Source organism: Mustela nivalis (assembly GCF_964662115.1).
Source record: "Mustela nivalis genome assembly, chromosome: 16".
Lineage (NCBI taxonomy): Eukaryota > Metazoa > Chordata > Mammalia > Carnivora > Mustelidae > Mustela > Mustela nivalis.
In genome coordinates this window covers 60904270-60926907 of record NC_139035.1, presented here as the reverse complement: position 1 = coordinate 60926907, position 22638 = coordinate 60904270, and the positions used below count along the sequence as shown (strand labels likewise).

The window sequence follows — 22638 nt, the reverse complement described above, 5'->3', positions numbered from 1 at the left end:
GGGCTTACCTAAGAGAAGGAATCACATTGTTTTTTTCCTGTTGTTGTTTTTATTGTTTTTGTTGCTTTTGCAGGAAGGATACTACCTCTAAAAAAATTTTTGCCAGCATTTATTTCAAAGTTTTTCCAACATACAGAAGAGTTGGGAGAATTTCACAGGGAAGCCACTATGCCTACCACACATTCGGGCATCCGTACTTCATCCTGTGTCTACCTATATCTGCGTCCTTCTGTCGCCAAGCCAGCTTACTTCTCAGATGCATTTCAAAGTAAACTGACAGCAGTAGTGCAGGTTTGCCTGACTCGACATTACTGGCATGGGTGTCATGAACTAGTATTCAGTATTCGTTTATAGTTTTCTTTCTCTTCTAAAGTAAAATTTTACGCAGTTAAGCTTGTAGATGATTAGTGCACATTCTCCTGATTTTTGACCAATGGAATACACTTGTAAAATTTACTATCCTTCACCTTCTGGTGCCCGCCCCTCTCTCGCAGTTTACAGAAGCGAAAATGAAGGGGAAGGAAGGACAGAGCACAAAGTCGACCACAGAGTAATCTGTCCTCTTCTAGGCCGTCGGATGTCGCCTCTCGCCCCTACCCCCGACGCCCGACGGCCACTCACTCTTGATCAATCTGAGAGCCTGACTCTGCTAAAAAGTCCATTGCATATCAAATCAGATGCTTTAGTCTACACTTGCTTTCGATTCTGACTTTATGTAACAACTGCTTCTAAAGGGACTTGTGTTCCCTTGGCCATAATAAGAACCTTTGAAGTATCTAAAAACAGACGCTAATGATATTTAAAAATTACAGTGGATCTCCTCACTTAGAGGATGCTCTAGCTCCCAACTTCCATCTTCTTTTCCTCCCTTTTCTTCTCTTGTCCCCTTTAGCTTAAAGTCCAGGTCTAAAGCTTCTCCCCCAAATTATAGAAACCGATTATTTTCCAAAGCCACACACCTGTCCAAAATTGTACTTTATTCCTCCTTAGAGAAGGATCCGTCATGGGAGTGTGCTAGCCCATCTTCAGCCAACCCTGAGACTGAGGGGGTAATTGAAAAGGGCGAGGTTCTAAGGAGAGAAGTGCCAGGCTTCTCTGCCGCCAGAGCTGGGAGTCGCAGAGAGACCCAGGGTCATTACTGAACACCCTTTGCCCTTTTCGAGAGTCGAGAGAACAAAGGCACAGCCAACTCCGTGTGTAAAGTTCTGAGGCAAACCCGAGCTTCTCCCGACATCCACACTGAGAACACTAACTTGTAATATTTAGTCTGTATCCTAATACTTCAGTGGGGTTTTTTAAAAATCTTTTTTGTAAGATTTATTTATTTATTTAAGAAAAAGAGAGAGAGAAGCGTGATCTGGGGAAGGGGCAGAGGGAGAGAGAATCTCCAGCAGACTCCCTGCTGAGCGCAGAGCCCAATGCAGGGCTCTATCTCGCGAAACCAAAATCAAGTCGGACACGTAATCGACTGGGCCACCCAGGGTCCCTCATCCTGTATTTTTATCAACACTCTCTTCTCCATTTTATGGATAAGAAAACAGAGACTCAGAAATTAAGTAGTTTATTCAAGATCAAATAGCAAGAAGAGGATGACGCCAGGATGTGGACCTACATCCAACCAAGTCTGACTCCAAAGCCTGGTTCTTAACCTTTGTCCCGAGGGAGCCTTAAACCTCTAGTTTGTATGTTAGGTAAAGGGTCTTGGCAAGAACCTTACCGTAAAAGAATCTGTTATGTTTCCTTATAATAAATATTTTAGAGCCTGGCTGATAGGGAGAAGAACTGTGAGAACTCCCTTAGGACTATTACATTACATATCCTTTTTGGGTGGCATAGAGAATGCTTAAGACCAGTGGTTTCTCTTCTTAAAATTAAATTTAAAAAATTACATAGAAAGCCCTTCCCTGGACATAGCTTACCCTACGTCACTGTTGTGTCCCATTTGGTTAACCAACTTAGCCAAGGACCTGATGATCATAGGAGAGAGAGTAGAAATTTCAGATCTGGTGTCTCCTCATGGAGAAATTTGATGGTTCATTAAAGTACACAGCAAGGCTGTCTGAGGAATCTATGTGTGAAGTCAAGAAAAATCTTTTTTTTTTTTTTTTTTTTTTAATTTGGGGACAGTAAAATGGAAGAGAAAAATTTTAACTTAATAGCTTACCCATGTGAAATAATGGTTTGGGGTGGGGGGAAAGGTTAGCATTGAAGAAACCAGAGTATCAACCACAGAAGTCACAGTTTCTCCCAGACCAACAGAAGGAACCACCTTGCTTTGCTGGGCAGGACTTCTACTGAGACAGTCCCTCCTCTTTGTTGACACTGAACACTTGTCATGGGGCCTGTGGGTGACGCTAAGTTCAGCGGCTGGCTCTTGGTTTCAGCTCATGTTGTGATCTCACCATCGTGAATGTCTTCGCTCAACACGGAGTCTGCAGCAGACTCTCTCTCCCTCTCTCTCCAGCTTGCATGCACTTGTGTTCTCTCTCTCTCTCAAATAAATAAATAAAATCTTCTAAAAGAATAAAAAATATAAAAATATAAAAAATAATAAAATGCAAGGATAATATATAAATAAATAATATATGAAATGATAATATATGAATAAAATTTTAAAAATTAAATATAAAAAAGAGTAACACATATTAAAGAGCTAGGAAGTCTGTGAACTGTATTTCCATGATAAACATTTGGATCAAAAGAGCTAGGAAAGAAGAGAAATGGAAATTGCATGTGAAGCGGCAAAGTGAAGGTTAAAAGCAATTAGGACACACAATTACTAAAGAGAACACTAAAAGCATAAAATAAGCTAGGACGAGTTGTTAAAATAAATAACATCAGCGAAGAACATACTTACAAAGATGATAAAACAGATCAAATAGTAATAAAATAAGGAAGTGGTATAAAGCAGTAAATTAAAGAACAATTAAAACACAATAAGGATAGAAAATTAACAGGCTAAAATGACATTTAATAATTGTATTAATAACTAACACTTACTGACTTCTTGTGTGCTATGTACTTTATATGCATTATGTTATTTAACTCAAGTTTATTAAAACAATCAGGACATTTTTTAAAAAATGTCCAAAACACAAAAACAAAAAACATTCAGAGGTGGGCAAAACCAGGCATCGGAACAATAATAAAAACAATAAAATTAAAGGTGAGCAAAACAGACGTGCAGATACCCATTGGCATCCCTTGGCTAGTGTGATGATTTTTGCTGCTGAAGATCACCAAGAACCTAGCCTGGTGCTTCCCATCTAGACCATGAGTTCTGGAACCTTCTCTCCGCATCTTCTGCTACTGAGCTTGGTCTTTCTTAGAGGCAATTCCTGGTAATCAAAATTCTCAAGCAGTAGAATCCATAGCCCAGAACCCGTGGCAGTGGGCAAGGATCTCATAATCGCACTCAGTCTATAAGATGTAGTCCAAGATCATCTTCTCCCGGAAGTACTTCTAGTCCCTGCAGACTGTGTCTACATAGTACTTCACAGGCCAGGTTGGAGTAGGAGTCCTTTTCTGGTGGTTTTCTTTACCTTCTCTCTAGACCCCCTGGTTTTATATCCCAGCCTTCGGTTCAGGCTTGGTACATAGCAGGTGCTTACTGCTTTTTGCTCTGAGCTTGCTTGAACCTATGGTCAAAAGCTTTCCCTTTCCTTTTATTTTTTGCTTATGTATTTGTAAACCAGCAAGCAGACTTGTGGCTGGACTTTCTGCCTACTTGGAACACCTGCGAGCAAGCATATGCATTTTGGTGTTTCTGTTGTCCAGAAAGGCTCTCCCACACAAGAGTGAATTTTTTTTCTTATTTCTTTCTGTTTATCGCAGCCTGGTACACGTCCTTTACCTCCAACTTCTCTATTCCTCGTGCCCTATGATCTCCACCAAATCACTTCCTCAGCCTTTTCTGGGTAGATATTCAGTGACCATACATCTGCTGCTCTTCCTTGTCTTTCCCATACTTTCTTCTGGAGCAGATATTGACTCTGTGGCCTTGAGCTTGATCTAAAGTTCACTCACTCACTCATTCGCTCCTTCGATCAGCAAGCATTTTCTTGGAATCTGTTATTACCCAGTTACTGCACTGGACATTAGGGCAGGAAAATGGAAAGGAGAGTCTCAAGCAATTCTGTATTTCATCTAAGTTGATTACTGTGTTTCACCTTCTTTGACCTTACTCTTTTGCGGTAAGGGAGAAACAGCTGATGAACATTCTTCGCAGGTAGTTATACTCTGAAGAGAGTTTTGAAATCATTTGCTAACTTTGTCTTCTCTAGGCGAGAGTCCCAGTTGCCTCTATCTAAGAAAGACCTCAGACTGGTATTTGACCACTGATTGCCCTGGCTTGTTCTCCAGTGAGCTCTGAAGATTAGCCAAGACCTTTCAAACACGCAAGACAAAGATCTAAATCAGATGTGGACTTTACCGCATACGCTTTGTCTAATTTCTACATTTACTTTTTATTTTCTGATTACAAATTAATATTAACTTAGAAAATGTGGAGAATGCAGGGAAAATCACACAGAAGGAAGTTACTGCTAACTTTTTGTTCTTCAGCCTTCTAGCATTCTGTGTGTAAGTGTGTTTTGTGTGGGTGTAGAAGAGCTATGATCCTATCGAACATATCATTTTGTCACCTACTTATTTTACTAAAAATATACTATGAATATTTTCCATATCATTAAACATTCTTCTCAAACATAACTTTAATAACTGCACAGAAGCATGGTATGGGGAAAGTTCATAATTTACTTAATCAGTCTCTGGTGGAAGGGTTAGACTGTTTTTTTGTTTTTTGGGTGGTGGTGGTGGTGGTTGTTTTTACTATTATTAAAAACACTTTGGCAAACAGTGTAATACAGAAAACTCAGTGTATATTTTCTGTTACTACCTTGAATACATTCCTAGACATGGAATTAACCATGACACCGGATCAAAGGTTACGATCTAGATTAAGGCTTTTGCGATGTAGGGAAACGTTTCTTCTTGAAACTTGTATGAACGCACAGCTCCCACCAGAAGTTCACGATCATTCCCGCTTCCTCACTCTCAGGAAGTGTCTTAGTAGTCTTTTAAATCTTTGCCACTTATCAAACTATAAAATGGCCTCTCATTTTTATTTTAATTTAATTTGTATCTCTTCGATTACTGGTAATATTGAACATTTTTCATATGTTTGCTAGCCTTCTATACATATTCTTGAAATGTTCATCCTTTCCTATTAATTTCTAAGAACTTTTATACAATAAGGTTATTATCCATCCTGCACTTGGCCAACATGTAGGCAATACAGAGAAAACTCTTATTTCTCAGTGGACAGGGACTCCTGTGGAAAAAAGTTCTCATTCTGTCTCTTTCTGTGGAAAGTTCTTTAGTGTGAAAGGTGGATTTTTTTTTTCTATTCTAGGAAAACTAAAGGCAGATCTATAATGTGTTGATCTTTTTTTAAAAAAAAAATTAACGCTCAGTCTGAATTCACTTAACATTTTCTGTATTTCTAGTCTATGAAAAATCCTGGGGCTAGAAAACAGAACCTCGGAGATTCCTTGGAAAACCTAGAGATATGTTCATCAGTCAAAAATGTCCTTGACAATTTACTCTGTGCCGGAATTTAGGAGTTGCCGGGTATGTCCCTTGGCTAGTTTGTAGTCAGGATGAAGAAAGCAAGCGATGGGCATTAACCAGCTTTCTTCGGACCGTAGGTCTAGAAAATGGTCTTCTGAGTGACGTGATGTCTTCTGGTGGTTTGGCTGCTGTGTCGGCCTCCCGGTATCTTCCTTGGCCACCTGTGAGGGAGCACGTTATTCTGAGCTGCAGAATTTTGACTCCTCACGAGCACCGTCCACCCCCCACCCTTCCCGCCCCGTAGCAGAACACACACAGAAAAGCCAGCTCAGACTCCCAAGCCCAGAGCACCAATGGAAGATCCCCACTGCAGAGGTTTCTGGAACGGCATAAAAGGAAAATATGGACATTCTTAAAAAATCAACCCACTCTGACACCTGGTTGAGAATCCCAGAATTAAGAGAGGCCATTCCCCAACCTCCGTGAAGGATCTCTGGGTTGGTAGCCCCTGAACTCTCAATTCTGCATTTTCAAGTCCGTGGATAGTTTTCAAGCACTTGCTCTCATTTTGTCGATAAAAGGAATGCTCAAAACAACAGTATCCTCCCCTACATAAACGAGTGCCCCGTTCTAGCACATTCCCCTCAACATTGTCCATCTGTATTCCCCTCCCCCCCTAGCTTCCCACCATCCCTCCCCCTCCCCACCCTTCTGTTCGCTGTAATGACCCTGCAAACACTAAATGGCATTTGAGTGCATTAAGCAGCAAACTCTCTGGTGACATAGCAATTATGACTCTGAAATAGATTTGGTGCGTCACGGAAGATAAGGGTTTTGAAAGTTTCTGTTGTGATTATAGCCTGTAACTCCCACAAATAATAGGCTTCAAAATAAGAGGCTGCCAGTGGAGCCTTTGTGGCTTTGTCTCAGTGATGGCACGTAAATTGCTATTAATGTCCTAAGTGTACTTGAATATGCCAGTCTCTGGGATGTAGAGTTGGCTCGGTGTCTCTCTTTACGCGGCATGTCATTGTTGGTCTGATAATCTGGGGTAATTGCTGTCTCTTGGATGGTCAGAAAAGTGTAAGGGGCTGTAGCTTCCTGTGTGACGGTAAATAGCCCCAAGGTCTACGCCACACATTTCCTCTGTGTGTGTGTGTGTGTGTTCTGTGCATAGTTATCGTTCATCGTTAAGGTGTATATATAATTCCTGTGTGTGCCCGGAGTAAATAATAGCTTTTCAGAAGAGCCAAAGCAAAATCAGAGGTTATAAAAATAAAATAAAGAATTGGGGGCTGTGTAGAATCAGCCAATCGGATAATTTATACGGAGTTAAAAAAAAAAATACCCTTTGCTTGAATTATCCAGATTTAGCCCTATGCGTAAATACAATCTTCTGTTGTCTTATATATTTACCCTTTTCGAGTTTAAGCGGCATCTGTGCGTATGTGCATGTGTGCGTGTCGGTCTCTGCATTCTTTAGTTGTTGTATTTTCTTAACGTGTATGGGTTCTATATAAATATGATAAAGTCTGTGGAAATGTTGCGTGTTCATGAGCACTGTATGGACGTGTGTAAGCGTCTGTGTGTTTTGGTGTATGCGGGTCTGAGTGCAGAGATGCTTATTGAGATATAAATACTTTCCTGTACTGAGGCACCTCTATTTAGCTAAATCAGGCTGAGCTTATTTTTCTTTGACAATGTTAAATAAAACAAATTTTAAGGTTTAACTTCCTGATGCACATTTCATCTAAGGACTCCGTAAGTCTGGGACATGGAAACGTTCTGTGTAGCTGTCCGATTGGTATTTTTAATACAAGTAAGAAAGCAGCCCAGCCGTATGCCTGGAAATGCACACTCCATATCCTGTGCAAGCCAGGAAGGGTTCCCCCAAACCATCCCGTGTGTCTGAAGAGCCTTACGTGGCAGCATTCATTCTGGGCCTTCTCACAGATAAATTAGAAAGGATGGCACTAAGAAGGCGCCCAAATAGCTCTCGATCTCAGAGTTGATCTACGTGTGTATTTCCGTTGTGTGGTGCTGGGTGCTGGCAGGGTGGCGCACCCTGACCATGTGGCAATTGATGGTCTTGCGTTTGGGTGTTGACTGTCACCCCTTAGACAGCAGCTAGAGTGTGCACCGGAGGAGGCTGGAGACCATGACTGGTCAGAGAGTTCCCTGTTCATACCAAGTGGATGAATGCCAAATCCACTCTACAGGTCTGAGAGCAGGATTCTGCATTTCCAGTTACAATAACTTAGTCTCATCTAGCAAGATGGCACCGCACATGGTAGGGTCCCAGACCCCACCCCCCAGGGGAGTAGGGTTTGTCTTGTCTGAAACCGAGTTTGGCGAGGTGAATTGAGGTGTAGGAGCGGGAGATATTAGAATCCCCTGAAGGACTCTTTTGAGGCTGGTCTCTTGGTACGTGCATTCTAGCATTTTCCTGGACAGCATAAAGATTCCCTGAAGGTGATCTGTAGCCAAGAGTCCCCTGCCTTCAGCCCTGAGCTGTGCTCTACATGTGGTGCCCACACAGTCACACGGCCTGACCTTTCGAAACTTGAGATATCCAAAAGCGGTGGCATATACCCAGGACTGAGTCTGGCAAATTCTAGTTCCCAAGTCCTAGTTTCCTCACCTGAGAAGTAGGAATAGGAGCTCCCACTGGGTTTATATACCATTATATACTCATCAACCAAAGTCAGAAACTTACTAGCACCATCCCTGCCCGATGACACAGGGAGGATGGGCCCCGGCCACCAGATGGCCATGTCCGCCCAGGGCAGGGACACCCAGGGAGACTCTCAAAGCCACTTTCCCATCACCCTAAATGGGAAAGTGGGTGATGGTGTGTTTTGAAGAAGGAAGAGGTGACCTTCAGGCCAGGCTGTAGACAATAGCATGGACTTCTAGAGATCAGAGGACAGGAAGAGGCAAAGACACAGAGCCTCCCACTGGACTTCACTATGGGTTGAGAAGGAATCTCGCTTTGGCAGTGGGAAGTCTATCATTTCTCGGCAGCAGCTTACACTACCGAAGTCATGTTAGCCAGGCGATCCGTTCTCTACCAGGAATGGCTGCTTCACTGCTGGGTTTTTTGTTTTTTGTTTTTTTCACATCCAGACCTTCAGAGCAAAGTCTCAGAGCTCAGGAGGCGGTGGCTAGAAAGGGATATGCTGGTGGGACTTGGCTGTTAGGTCACCAGGGACTGACCTGGTGGCAGGTGGCAATCGGGGAGGGTGGCCACAGCAGTCAGGGGACCCTGGAAACGGGGATGCCTGAGCCAGTGGCATGGGACAGACCAGGGAAATGTGGTGGCGGCTCGTGGTTGGCTGGAGCTGAGGTTCTAGAGCAGAATTCGAACTGCAAAAGCAAGTCACTCTCTCAGTCTCAGCTGAACTGTGAGAAATAGCAACGTGACCCAGTGGCAGGTGCATACTCGGCAAAGGTGTTGTCACAGCAGAGACACGCCTGTACGGAGATATAGGTGCAAAAGGTCAGAGCAGGACCCACAGCGACACTGACTCTGAGTTGTCTGTGGTACCAGAGGAAGCCAGAATAAAATATTTCTGGGGTTGAGTGTAGATGTTGATCCCAAATAGAATTGCCGGCATCTAGCAAATGAAAACACTGCACGCCACCAACTTCGACGAGAACGTTCCTTGTTGTTTATCCAAAATTTGGGAGATGGTCTATGCTTTATCTGGCAACTCCAATCCCAGATCCCAAGGTAGAAGCTGCATCTGCATGAGGGTCTCAACCCCAGAGAGGGAAAAGATGGGGAACATTCCCGCAGGCCACGCAGGGACGATGTCTGCTTCCCACATTTCTGTGATTCCCCCTGATGAGGCGACCAGAAGGCCGTTCCAGATGTAGGGGGTGGTGATATCTTCCTCCTCCCTGTGCCCCAGGGAGAAGACTCCTTGTTGAGATGGTGTGCAGAGCTGCGGAGCTGCTACAGGCAGGATCCAGTGCTTTTTCAACTGTTTTTTAAAGAAATAAAACAGAGCAGTGTAAATCTACATCCTCCTTCCTTACTTGGGATAAGCTTTGAAAGCACCAGATCTCCGAGATGCCCGCTTAGAAAAGTTCACTCCTTAGGTGTAAAAGCTACCCTGAACCTTAACCCCTTCTCTGCTTTAGCCCTTGACTATTTCCTGGGTGTACACGGCTCTTCACATGTCATCAGACTGAACTGTGGAGGCCCCGGGTCTAGAACCTGTCCAGACCCACAACGGAGCACGGATGTTATCGTGCCACTGAATATTTACTTGTTTGTGTGTCTCCCCCCCCCCCCAGAGAGATTTATTAAAATCTGTGCTGCCTCAGGCACAGTGGTTGGCCCTTTGGAAACAAAGCTAAGTCCCACAGGCCTCCTGTCATGGTCTGGTAGGTGAGACAGACACAGAAAGGAACCGGTGCAATATGGCGGCGCAGGGGCGCACGGGGAGCACAGGCAGGAGAGTGCGGCGGGGGGAGAGGGAGCAGGGGTGGGTGGAGGATGACACACCTGCAGGAGGAAGAGGCGTGGCCAGAGGGCAAATAGGGGCACAAGGATACTTCGTCTCAACCTCGAAAACCAGCCCAAGGTGTGAGTGGCCCGACATTGGATGAGTGGAGTCTTCACGGAGAAGGAAGCAGGCAGGGAAGGACTGCGCCGCTCCAGGAGCTTCTCAGTAGCCGGCTGTGGCGGAAGTAGGCAACACAAGCGCTGGGCCGGGGGGTGAGCGGGAGCCAGGACGTGGTGGGCCTCACCTCACCAGGACATTGAGCCTTATCTTGAGGGCAGTGGGAAGCGGTTGGAGGTTAAAGAGGGAGATCAGAATTGCAGTTTGCAAAGCTGGCTCTGGTGACAGCTGGAGATAGGACTGGAGAGTGTCAGACCGGGCACGTACGGGCTTCCTGCTGTAAACCGCCCCCCCCCAGGGAAATTTTGAATATTTCGTCCCTGAGGGGACTTTCCAACAGCATCGCTTTGCCCCGAGCATCCTTTGGTAAACACTCGTGTGCAATCTTGGGAGAAGTGTGTGCCTATCACGGACACCTTGTTCTCCCACCTTTCTGGAAAAGTGGCAGATAAACGCTCGTGTGCAATCTTGGGAGAAGTGTGTGCCTATCACGGACACCTTGTTCTCCCACCTTTCTGGAAAAGTGGCAGATCCAGGACGTGACCCCACTGGGTGAGCTGATGTCTCCCCCAACCAGTCGTGGTTGTGTGTATTTGTGTGGGTCCCTGTGCATGCTCGTACTTGTGTGTGTGTGCGCGCGTACCTAGAGAGGGCGAGAGGGTGCATCCTTGTTTCTTTGTGTTTCTTCCTGGCCGGCCCCACCGCAGCCAGGCGACTGAGGGCCCGGAGCGCGCCCACCTCCTCCCCCAAGCTCGGGGGGTCTCTGGTAATGGCATCTGGCCCGTATGCAGATCGAGCTCTACTTGGTGCTGACATCAGGCCATTTGTGGCACCTCAGCGCATTTCTCAGTTGCAAATGAGAGTTTCTTAGTGCCAGGCTCGCTTGAGCTGTCACAGCTGGTGATGAATTCTCTGCGTCCAGTGTGTGCTGCTAAGGTGAGCTCAGAGGAAGAGCGGGAAGGAGCAGAGGACAGGAGCAGTGGCTCTCGGCCCAGCGGCCACCATGGGGAGGGAGAGGCAGGTGGCCCCTGTCCGGGCTTGGGAAGGTGGCGGAGAGGAGAGAAGTCAGCGCTTCGGATGCCATTCTGGGTTCTCATGTTTTGTCCGGAGAAGCCACATGGCCGGTCCCCCTCCTCCATTGCTCCGTCCCTGGCGTCATAGCAGGCCTTCTGGGCCTCCTCCTCCAGGAAGACCGTGCCTTGCCTTATCCAATAGAGGGGGTCCTGGCAACTGTGGGGTGTATCAGTTATGGACCAAATTCATTCAGGTAGGATGTCAATAGTCGTTTTTGTTCTGAAATAATTTTGTTCCCAAATACCTTTTGCTTTGATTTGTGTTTGGAAGTCCAGGTTTTTTTTTAATCTGGGAAACCAGCTGCACGTTATCTTAATTTTATACTCTGTTAGCTGCCTCCTCCCTGAGGCCCTGCGATGAGACTGCCACCAGCTTGGGCTTCCTCTTGGTGGAATTAAATCTGAGCCCAGGTCTCACCTCCAGCCTCTGCAGGCCACGGGATCGTCTGTAGGACTGGGTGCAGATGTAAACTCTCTTCCGTTCGCGAGGTTTGTAGAGCTAATAGGGACACTAGGTTTTGCAGGATTCCTCTTCCCACCCCTGCCAGGCCTCCTGGGCGCTTCCAGCATCAGCATTTAGAAGCGAGCATGTCCGTTACAACAGGGACTTTGCGTCGGAGCATTAAGGCAGAAGTTGGGGTGCAGAAGAAAAATAAAAATGAGTCTTATTTCTCATGAACTAGTCTCGCCACCCCTGTGCAGCGGCTAATGAGAGCATCCTTGCGGCTCCCTGCTCCTGCCCCAGAGATAGAAAAACACACCAAGGTGGGGTTTCCTGCTTAATATGCACCCGCAGTCAGGACGCAGGAAGAAATTGCTCCCCAGGGTTAAGGTGCCAGTAAGCGAGGTCAGCTCTTTCCCAAGACGGAGCAGCCTCCCAGCGGCTTCCATTAAAGCTGGCACCGTGGGGCTAAAGCAGCCGGAGTGATTTACGGGAAACCCGGTTCCGTGGGGCTTGCTCGCCTTTCTGATCGAGAAGGTGTGAGCTGCAGGGGCAGCAGAGCCTGGGCCAGGGTCTGAAGCACCTCCGGAGAGAGGGGTTCTTCAGCCATGTCCGTGATAGGCAGGCGTATTCCAGAAAGGGCTGGTGGTCCCCTAACTTGAAAACTGGACACCGCGGGGTCCTGAATGTGGCAAGCAGTAGGGGGTCATTGCTGGGATATCCTGAGGGAGGATGAGCTGCTCTTCCCCGTGTTCCTGGGTCTCGGGGGCAGGGGAGGGGCGTGGTTACGGGAATATGGGACCTTAGTGTTAATAAGGGGTGGGGGGTCCTGGGCACGCTGGGACAGTTGGTCGCCCAATCTGGGGTGGGCGTGTGTGTGTGTGTGTGTGTGTGTGTGTGTGTGTAGAGCAGGAGTGGAAAAAAAGGCAGCCGAAGAGATTGATTTTATGTATTTATTTGTTTTTAATAGAAAGTCTTCTAGATTCTCCTTCACCAGGCCAACTAGCATAATTAAAATGCCAGTTTTGATATCGGCTTGGACTAATTCCTGCCTCTACCATCTGTGAGTTCCCTGTATCCTCTGGCATCATGCGCACTGGTCTGAGAAAACAAAACTTTTTCAGATGTCTCCTGTTCGAGTTCTTTCATCTCAGACACGAATCAAAAGGCGTCTCCCAGAATCTTCTGGTCCACGTAGAATGCCCGCCAGTTCCTTCCTAATGAGACGCCACAGGGCTCATTTTCTTGACTAATGGCTTTCTTTGGGGGCACCCCTTATTGTTATTTTAATGAGATTGGAGCATGGCTAAATAATGGTAATAGTGGGGCCTTAGGAGCAGGGTTGCGAAACTCCTTCGTGCCTCGTACTCTGACTCTGCCTCTGCCTCAGACGCTGACTGCCTCCCCGAGCTTCCGCATCGACTTGTCCCCCACCGGGTCGATCCTAAGACCTGAGTTTTTTCCCCTTGTACCCGCACTTGACTCTCTGCATCGTGACTCTGTACTTAAGAAACCTCTCTCAGGTTTTCTTAAAAGCCCATACCGCTCGGCGAACACACACATACGCCCACATAGCTGGCCATTTACTTATTGACTTATCTGTCTCTCTAGTAAACACACACATGTGAAAAAGGACGACTAGGACAGACAGGTGTCAAAATACTAGCAGCTAACTGGTTTTGAGTGGTAGGATTATGGATATTGTACATTGTGTATTTCATGCTTGTTTTCTTTTCTCCGTATTCCATCACATGTAGGTCGCAAATATTCTTTTTGAAAATATTATATGAGCGTATCTTTTATAACCAGAAAAGATCAAAGAATTAAGGGATTTTCTTTGGGGTAAAAGAAATATGATTGCTTTTCCCCATCTACCCATATGGCACCAGCATACATGTTCTTGGTTGGGAAGGGAGACTAAGCTCCCGTCACCCCCGTGACCAGCCTGCATTAGGACATGGAATTAATTCTGTTCTTGATTCTGACCATACTACAGCAGCTTGGCCCCAGAAAGAGAGCAAAGAAAGAACTGTAAACGAAAGAATTCCCATCTCCCCCGCTTGTTCCCCTTCCAATCCCTGACCAAGAGCAGGAGAAATGTGCTGGGCAGGGAGAGGGGGTGGGAGGAGCTGCTTGACTCCTTTGGGAGATGGAGCTTTGGAGTTCCGAGCAATTATTCTTGGGCCCCTGATGGAGGTGGAATGCCCTTGGCATTTCCCAGGGTGACCCTTTGTGCTCTTGGTATCCAGACCTGCTCCTTAGTGAGGTGTGGGGGAAAAAAAAATAAAGACTGTCCTTGTGCAGAGGGAACTGGTAAGAGCTGCTATGAATTCAGCACCTGGCTTTCCAGGGAAGATTGGAGCATCATGTGGGTGAGCCAGTGGGAGGGGAAAGAAAAAAAAGCTAAGTGGATGAGAAGGGCAGAGAAAAAGGAGCCCAGATTCAGAGGTTCAGAAGCCTGTGTTTCTCAGTCATAACCCAGATACCTGCTTTTCTCTCTCACATCTCTGCTTTCTTATGAAGGAAACGTGAACACAGGTTTTCAGCACCTAGGTGTCAAGCATGTGCCTCGGTACCGTGGAATTTTCTAGAGCACAAGCTGTGGTCCCTCCCAAATGGCAAGAATATTACCTGCCCCATGTACCCTAAGTATTTAAGGGAATCAAATGAGTGGAGAGTACAGTGGAAAATGATTTACCAGGAATGCCTAACACCTGGTCTGTTCAACATTAACATTTTCGGAGGTGAGGTATATTAACTTCAAAGGAACACGGCAACTAGTGGGGGCAAAGGCATGTTAGCACACTTCTGTTTCAATGCTTTAAAATACATAAACATTCATGAATTATGTATCATGAGTTGACCACTCTAACAAATCATTCTTCAGCTATTTTAATGGTGGGATATTTTCAGCTAGGGGTGTTCATTAAAACAAGTCCTTTAGAACAATCCCATTGTTTGGATGCTTCTCGATTTGGAGTCTTAGAAAAAACGATCTGTTGGCTCACCACCTCTCTAGATGTATTTATGCAGAACTGCCCTTAGTCCACCTCTGTTTCACCTGTTTGAGTCACCTGAGTCACATTCTGTACTTTTCAAGGCCGACCTCAAAGAGTACCTTTTCCCTGATGCTTTCCCTGGTGTTCCCCCAAGATGGGAGGCAATAGCCTTCCCTGAACTGCCATAACAGCAGGGCTGTACCATTTATTAGGCTCTGCCTTGAATTATAGTTCATTCATATGCATGTCTTATCCCCCTCCTTGAGGACATGAACTGTATCTCACTCATCATTGTATGCCTAGGAGCAACTAGTACAGAACCTTCCACAGAGCAAGTGCCTGGAATCGTGTAACATACGGGACAGCAGGGAAAGGCCTTAGAAAGCATTTGGACACCCTTTTTATTTTTCTAAATGAGAACCAAAGGCCAGTGAGATAGACATTCTTCGCCAGAGTCAACAGCTAGTCCTTGCCAGACTCAGAACTAGAACTTAAGTCCTTTGACCTGTCATGCCTCTAGAGCACACACAATGATCATCCGACAGCTTGGATTGACTCAGAGTATCTTTGAGAAGTGGGAGGTATTAACCTTGGGTCCAAAGGCTCACTGGAAGGATCCATACTCATCTGAGGGGTGGAGGGAGTATAATCAACCACAAGAACAGCTACCCAGCCGAGAAGTGTCCCCATGTGCCAGGCACTGTGGTAGGCCCATTACACAAGTTGCCTTGTTGTCACTGTCTGCTCAAAATGGCCACCCGATCTCAGAGAACTGACTTCTCTCCCTTTTTCCCTTCTAGGCTAATGGAGGTTGGCAGGATGCTACTACCCCTTCATCAGTGACCTCCCCTACAGAAGGCCCTGGCAGTGTTCACTCTGATACCTCCAACTGATCTCCCAGCAATCGCATCCCGGCTGACCCTGTGCCCCAGTCGGGACAGGGCCAGGAGGGAGGGTTTCTCTCCCAACGCTGAAGCGGTCAGACTGGAGGTCGAAGCAATCAGCAAACACAATAAGAGTCTCCTTCTCTTCTCTTCTTTGGGATGCTATTTCAGCCAATCTGGACACTTCTTTATACTCTCTTCCCTTTTTTTTCTGGGTAGAAGCCACCCTCCCTGCCTCCAGCTGTCAGCCTGGTGTCCGCCATCTTTCCTGTCCCCTCCCTCCTCTGTCCTAGACTCCCTGGGTCCCTGCCCTCTATGACATCATGGAAGGATATTTTCAACAATTAGAGGAATTTAAAGAGGAAAGAAAATAATAAATGTGTTTGTATGTTTTCATGCTGGTGGTTTGAGGAGCCAAATTTACCTCACTCGGATCCCTCGCTCCCTCTGTTAACAGGCAGCCCTTCTCTTGTTTCTCTTCTTACTCTCACTACCTCTTAGCAGGAATGCGCCACATTGTCCCACTCATTCCAGGCCCCCTGCCCCCTCTTGCTCTTCCCTCCCTGGGCTGGTTCTGCTTAGAACACTTCCTCCTCTTCCTTCCCAGCCCCAGCTGTGCCCCGGGGACTGCCATAGCTGGGTTTCTAAAGGTGCCATGTTTTCTAGTCTCAGCTCCACAAGGTGGATTCCGAGGCAGGAAGTCTAGCCTCGGAGAGGACATAAGCAACAAGAAGGGCAGAATTCTTGGAGGCTTCCTCCTTCTCCTAACAGCTCTTGGTTGCAGAGGCACAGTCTTTGGAGACCACGCAACACCTAGTAAGGAACGTCCAGAACCTACCACAAAGCCAGATCTGAATGGGCACGGTGATGAACCACTAAGGAGTAGAAAGTTCTTAACCTGCAGCCCTTCAACTAATCCTACACACACACACACACACACACACACGTGCACACGCACACCCAGGCACATGTCAGCACATGCACGGCTTCACACATTCATTTTCTCCCAGTCACTCATGTGCCACATTCAAAGACCCACATTAATAACCAGCAGTTTGCCTTGTGAGCCCAGGAGAGGGAATTAGCAACTCTGAGTGAAGGTCACTGGCGCAGAGACACAGTATGTGCTGGGGCTTCTGGGACCTGTAGCCCCCCAGCATGCCCACACACCAGAACGATATCCACAGGACTCCATCATAATGGAGGCTGTTCCTGTTCCTGCCACCTCTGGAGCGCTCAGGGAGCCACACCTAGTACTTACGATGTCTATAATGGATTTGGGTCTATTCTGTTTTTTGGTTTTCTATGGGGGCGTTGCATTAATTATTCAAAGTGTTAACATGGCACCATGTTCTTGTTCCGGAGGGGTTGGAGAAGATCACGGCTTAGGCAGATTTTGCTAGCTTCATTTGAAAATCTGGGAGCGATGGGTTTCGAAAGGGGGAAGTAATGTTTTGAGTGGAATTGTCACAGTGACTTTCATTTCCTTGGAATATCTGAGAGGAGAGTACTAGAAAGCCGTTCTGTAGTGTCACCTGAGCTTACGGTCCTCATGGCCAGCTGCCCCAGTGAAGAAGATGGTGGCTCCGTAACCCGACTGTGATGGGAGGTGGTCACATCTCTCCGTGCCTCATTTTGTTCATCTGTAAATTGAGGATTATGATGCCTGGCTTACCAAGAGGCTAGTCAGAGACTGAAGGGATGGGTTTCATTCATATCCCATCCGTAAATGGGAAGTCAGGGGAAGTGTCATCCCTGAGACAAGTGGGTTTGTGCCATGGCAGGGCAACATAATGGTTTTCTTGTTCCAGCTTCAGGTTACCATCAATACCCTTGATGACAAAGAGAAGAAGGGGTATTACTGTTGCTTTTTTGTTTGTTTTGGTCGGTTTGGTTTCATAGACTAGAGCTAAGCCTCCACACTAGAAAAATAGGACCCGGTTCTCTTAGTTTGTACTTGAATCCAGTATGTGGCCTTGTAAGTGCTTAGCCCCCTGTCCCATCTACTCTGTTTGAGAGGCCTGTGGGTGAGAGAGAGGACACTGAGGGGGAAGGGTGGCCCGCTAAGGAGGTCATGGAAATGGTGCATGGCGCTACAGTAATGAACAGAAATTGCTCCTGTGTATATGCTGGGGAGAGGGGAGACCTAAGAAAACAGAAGGTGTGTGAATTTGAAGGAAAGGCAAAAAGTAAGTCTTTGGCAAGATGGAATTATGCCTTGATGACGAAGAGCAGTGGAGAGACTGTGTCTACTGACGTGTGCCCCCAATCACAGCCGAGCTCAGTAGAGGGCTTCCCGGCAGGATCCATCTTGTGACAACCCTGTTGTCGTAGAAGCAGTGGAGAACCTTGCTCAGTGTCAGGGGCACACAGGAGCACGGCTGGACCACATGCCTGACCACACAAAGTACAGAAGAGACCCAGCACGGTTCTCTTGGCACCAGGAAGAAGGATTCCAGATTTGGGTTGAATGGTTGCCATTTTAAGTTGATGAAACAGATCAGAGCAGAGCTACATTTGCACAGACAGTTTCTCTCCCCGAAGGGGTTTGCACGGCGTCTCACCTCGCCCAGCATCTTCCCTCCCCACTCAGACCTCTCTGTTCCAGTTTCCCGCCCACCCCCACCCCCCACGCCCACCGTCACGTCCAACATGGCAGCCACCAGATCCCCCTGACAGGAAGCAGAGCATGGGAACTCTGGCAGCAGAAGGAAGGGGATGGAAAGAGTGTGCCTCTGGAAATCCAGCTCCCTGGGAATTCCTCTTCGGTCCATCCTACAGACACCAAAATGTTCCCCAGGCCTCCTGCATTTTCTGATGGGAGTGGGAACTCCCCGTTGTCGCTGGCAGCCGATTTCCCCTGAGTAATACTAGCCCTTGGGATTGCCTATCTTATAACTCTCCATCTCATCCTCCTTTTCACCCCTAACTCTTCCCCCTGGCGTGGAACCGATGCCTGTGCAGTACTTCTGCCAAGTGGCACCTTCCTTACGTTGACTCTCTTTATTTTTTTCTTTTTTTAAATGTTGCTGTGGTGGTGGTTCTTTATTTGCTGGTTGCCTTCTCTCACATACCTTTCCCCCCAACACACACCTTTTCCTTCTGAGTTTTATTTTTCTGCCCAGAAAAACCTGACTTCGATACCAAAAAAGATAAAACTACAGAAACTCAAATTTAAAAAAAACTTAAAAAAATACAAAAAAATACTCAACAATTCTTTCAGCTTTATTAACATTTTCCATTGTTTCTTGCGACTTGTGTCTCGTTCTTTGTAGTATTGATGATGAACATTTGATAATGAATGTTCTTGTATATTCAGATAAAGAAAAAAAAAAACCAAAAAAGCGGTCTGAATTTAATAGTGTTTATAATAAAAATTTTAAAAATGACCCTCATAGCACGCAAAACAGGATGGGGGGGCTCCCCCTCTTCTTTCTGTGACAATACACATCATTCCTGCGTTCGTTTTTAACACCAAACTACCTACATGAATCATTTCCCCATTTTTCTTTTATTTTCTTGCATTTGTGAATTAGTTCAAGAATGCTAGAAAAGTGTCGAGTTGTGCACATTCATTTCCTGTTTCACAATGTTTAAAAGTGACGGTAATTCATTTTGTAAACTAAAAAAAAAAAAAGGTTGGGATAGTGAGCATAATAGGTACAACCTAACACGTTATGTTTATTAACTTTGAGACCCAGAAATAAATTCTTTTCTTTCTTTATTTCTGCTCTTTAAAATATAAAAAAAAAAAAATTATGTTTTGTGTTACTTTGGGTTGTTTTATTGGGGGGGGGGCTTTTTTTTAATTGTCAGGATTATGATCTTGCTGTTTTTATTCCTTACGTAATGTATATGAGGTGATGTGAAAAGATGACATTTGTAGAGTAGGTGGGTTTCCTTGTACTTCTACTTCGCTCCAGAACTCAGTTGACTTCAGAGACAAAGATGAAGCCCGAGTGGATGGCCCATCACTCACCTGCGTTTCCAGAGTGAGTGGCAGTTCCGCAGTCCCTGAGGGGGAAAAAAAAAAAAAAAAACCACAGGGACCTGGGCTCTCCTTTCAGCCCTTTAAAAATTCAAGGAACTGGCCTGGGAGACCTTTGATACGGTAGGGAGAGACTTTTTGCCTTTGTTGACCGTGAACGTCATGACGAAGTGCTTTCTTTTCTTTCTTCTTGTTCAATAACAACATTCCGGGAGCCCTCTTACAACAAGAGAGGATTTTTTTTTTTTACTTCCAGAAGCATCCCACAGACATCCTAGTGTCATGGGGTCTGGGCTCCATAGACGAGATCCTGGAGGCTGTCCCTGGGGTCATTCGGCCTTCTGAGCCCTTTAGCCCCGATGTTGGATGAAGAGTTGAGAAACTGAGCCTGACTCGGGGCTCTCCTTTTAATGCTGCGAGGTCAAGTTTGATGCCTTGACAGCATACGTCTTACTACCCTCAGGCTGCTGAAAAGCCAATGGTTAAACTGGCTTGATTTGGAATGTTTTTATTAGTCATGGGAGAAAAGAAAGCAGTATATTCTGGAAGAAACTTACCTTAAACATCTTTCATTAAACAAAAGACGGAAGTGTCCAGAAAGCACCTAGAACATAAGCAGGAGAAGCGAAGGGGAAGATGCAGGACTGTGGGACAGCGTGTCGCAGGTGTTTCTGCCCAGACACCCGTCCGCCTGTTCCTGAGTCAACAAAACAGTGACGAGCTTTTCACATCACCTTCATAGTTTCAACACCCAGCTCAAAGCTTTCTGGAATCTTTTATTTTTTGTAAACTTTTTTTTTTCCCCTTTTGTTAAAATGAATAAAACAGTCAATGTTTTCCCCCTTTTCTCTCTTATTACTTCCTTATTTTTCGAATTATTTTGAAGTGCTTTCCTTCGGTTGTTGGTTTTATTCTCCCGCTCCCCTCCCCTGTTCTTATTACTCAGAGTATAAACCTGCAAAGTTCTGCTCTGTTTTGGTTTTGAAAGTTTAAGCTTTTCTGCTTCTGTGAGAGCACAGGCTTCTGTCCCTTTTGATTCCAACTGAACTTTTGTGTTCTCTAATGATACTAACATGGTGTAGGTTTTGCAGTCTCCTAATTTGTACTGGTAATGCATATTCCAAATAAATAGTTTCTTTTGTTGCAAAAAAATATATATATACTTGTATTTTGTGTAACTTTCTTCTCTTATGTGCTGGCAACCTTGGCTTCCCCCAAACTAGGGCTGCTGTTAGGGTGAATTAGGTTTAAACTGTGTCCCTAATCGTTTTAAAGCCTACCTACCAGGGCAGGGGGGCAAGTGACCTCAAGAGCCGCTGACCTCGCCTATGAAGTCAGAAGGAAGAAAGGGAAGAAGGAGGGGAACTTTTATGGGCCATGATTGGCAGACAGGGACAGCACCCTATCTTGTCTTCTTGTCGGTGACTGGCTGCCACCCACCAGGCACTGGTTTAAAAAAAAAAAAAAAATTACCAGGGAGATTTTCCATAATAAATTCTAAGTTTTTAAGTCACAGCTGTTTGCCCAGTGCTTCCCCTTTCCTTCTCTTGTGTCCGCTGGGATCTGGCCATAAGGAAAATCCTGGCACCCAAGAGACGGTTCGGAGGAAGGACTCTGGGTTATGAGTAATACTCCATTGTGGAGTATCAGAGGTATGCGAGATGTTACTGGTATAGAGCCGTCCACCTCCCATGTGTCACGTCTACCATCCCATGAAAGCCTCTCCCCCCATTCTTTGCACTCATACTGTGCCCCTGACCTTTGGGTTCATGGCCTGTTACAGTGTTTGGTGTCCCAGACATGAACACCGTCTTCCCATCCAGGCGCAGGTTGGAACTGAGCTGGCGTTTGGCGTGTCGCCCCTCCCAGGACACCGTGTGGACTCTTTTCTTGTTTCCACGCCCTACGTCTCCAGAGCCCCAGGGAGGCAGGCATGGGTTGATGTATTGAATGAATGAATCGCTCATCCTCTCATCCCAGTGGTGATTCTAAACCATAGAAAATAGATCAAAGGGTTGGAGAGTCCATGAGGATCCAATGATCGTTGTTATTAGTGGACAAGCGAAGAGCCCAGTTGCGTCACTGGCACAAGGCTGTCTGCCCCTGTTGACTTGGAGAACATCGCCAGCAGCCAAAGTGGAGGTCCCGCCTTCCCTCTTCAAGCCTGAACGTTGGAACACACTTGTGGGAAGTGTGTGCGTGCCTGCAGGCTCGGATTATTTCCTTTTCCAGTTGCACGAAAAACTGTGGACCCGACCCTTCCCCCCACTTTAGTACTTGGAGTGATACTAAACTGTTGTAACAAGTAGACCAAACATGGATGATGCCTCACATTCAATACAGTCCATTTCTTACTTAGGTAATAGGCTCGGGCCAGCGTTCCCGGTCAGGGTCCCTCTTCTCAGTGCCGTGATTCCAGCACCGGCTCCTCCTGCTCTGTGGTTCCCGCCTCTAGCTGGCAGAAGGAAAAGCAGGAAGCGGGCTCACCGTGTCTCAAAGCCTTTGACCGAGACCTCCCTTCCACCCATTTTCTTAAGTGCAAAGGGTTGGGGTGGGGGGGGCGGGACTGTGAGGATGATCAAGTGGTCCCTGGCTAGCCAGCCACTTCCTGGCAATAATGCCACACCCCAGCTTTTTGGACAGTTAGTCATCTGTGTCAACAGCTGGTGACCAAACGGATAAATGAGCACCAAAGACAACCCCGTCTGCTTATTTCAGCGCACAAGGCACGTTCCCAGTAAAGACATTCCCAGCCAACCTCCCAGAACTGGCTTTGTTACTCTTCAGTGGGGAAGACAATCTGTTCCCACCTTCGGTAGGTGGCCCCTGTGTCCGTTGCTGGCTGGAAGGGTCAAGGCTGGTGGCCAGCAGTCACTTTGAAGACTACAGGTCTGAAGCCTTAAAATCATAAAATCTGAAAAACTCACTGCCCTCTGCCTGTCCACCCCCCGCCCCGCTGACTTCTGTGTCCTTACCCTCATAGACTTATGCCACTTGCCCAATTAAAAAAAAAAAAAAAAAAAAGACATGCAGCAAAATGTCAATGTTCT

The 22638-nt window shown here is 46.3% G+C and overlaps 1 protein-coding gene across 3 annotated transcripts in view; it reads left to right on the top strand.

Moving 5' to 3' along the window:
• The window catches only part of PBX1 (PBX homeobox 1), a 278907-nt gene extending 258167 nt beyond the window's left edge, over window positions 1-20740 (top strand). For all 3 annotated transcript variants that reach the window (XM_082702568.1, XM_082702567.1, XM_082702569.1), the window contains one exon: window positions 15517-20740. In XM_082702568.1, the coding sequence (XP_082558694.1) occupies window positions 15517-15609 (93 nt within the window). In that variant the 3' untranslated portion in view covers window positions 15610-20740. The remainder of the gene's footprint in view (window positions 1-15516) is intronic.
• The last annotated feature ends 1898 nt before the right edge of the window (window positions 20741-22638 follow it).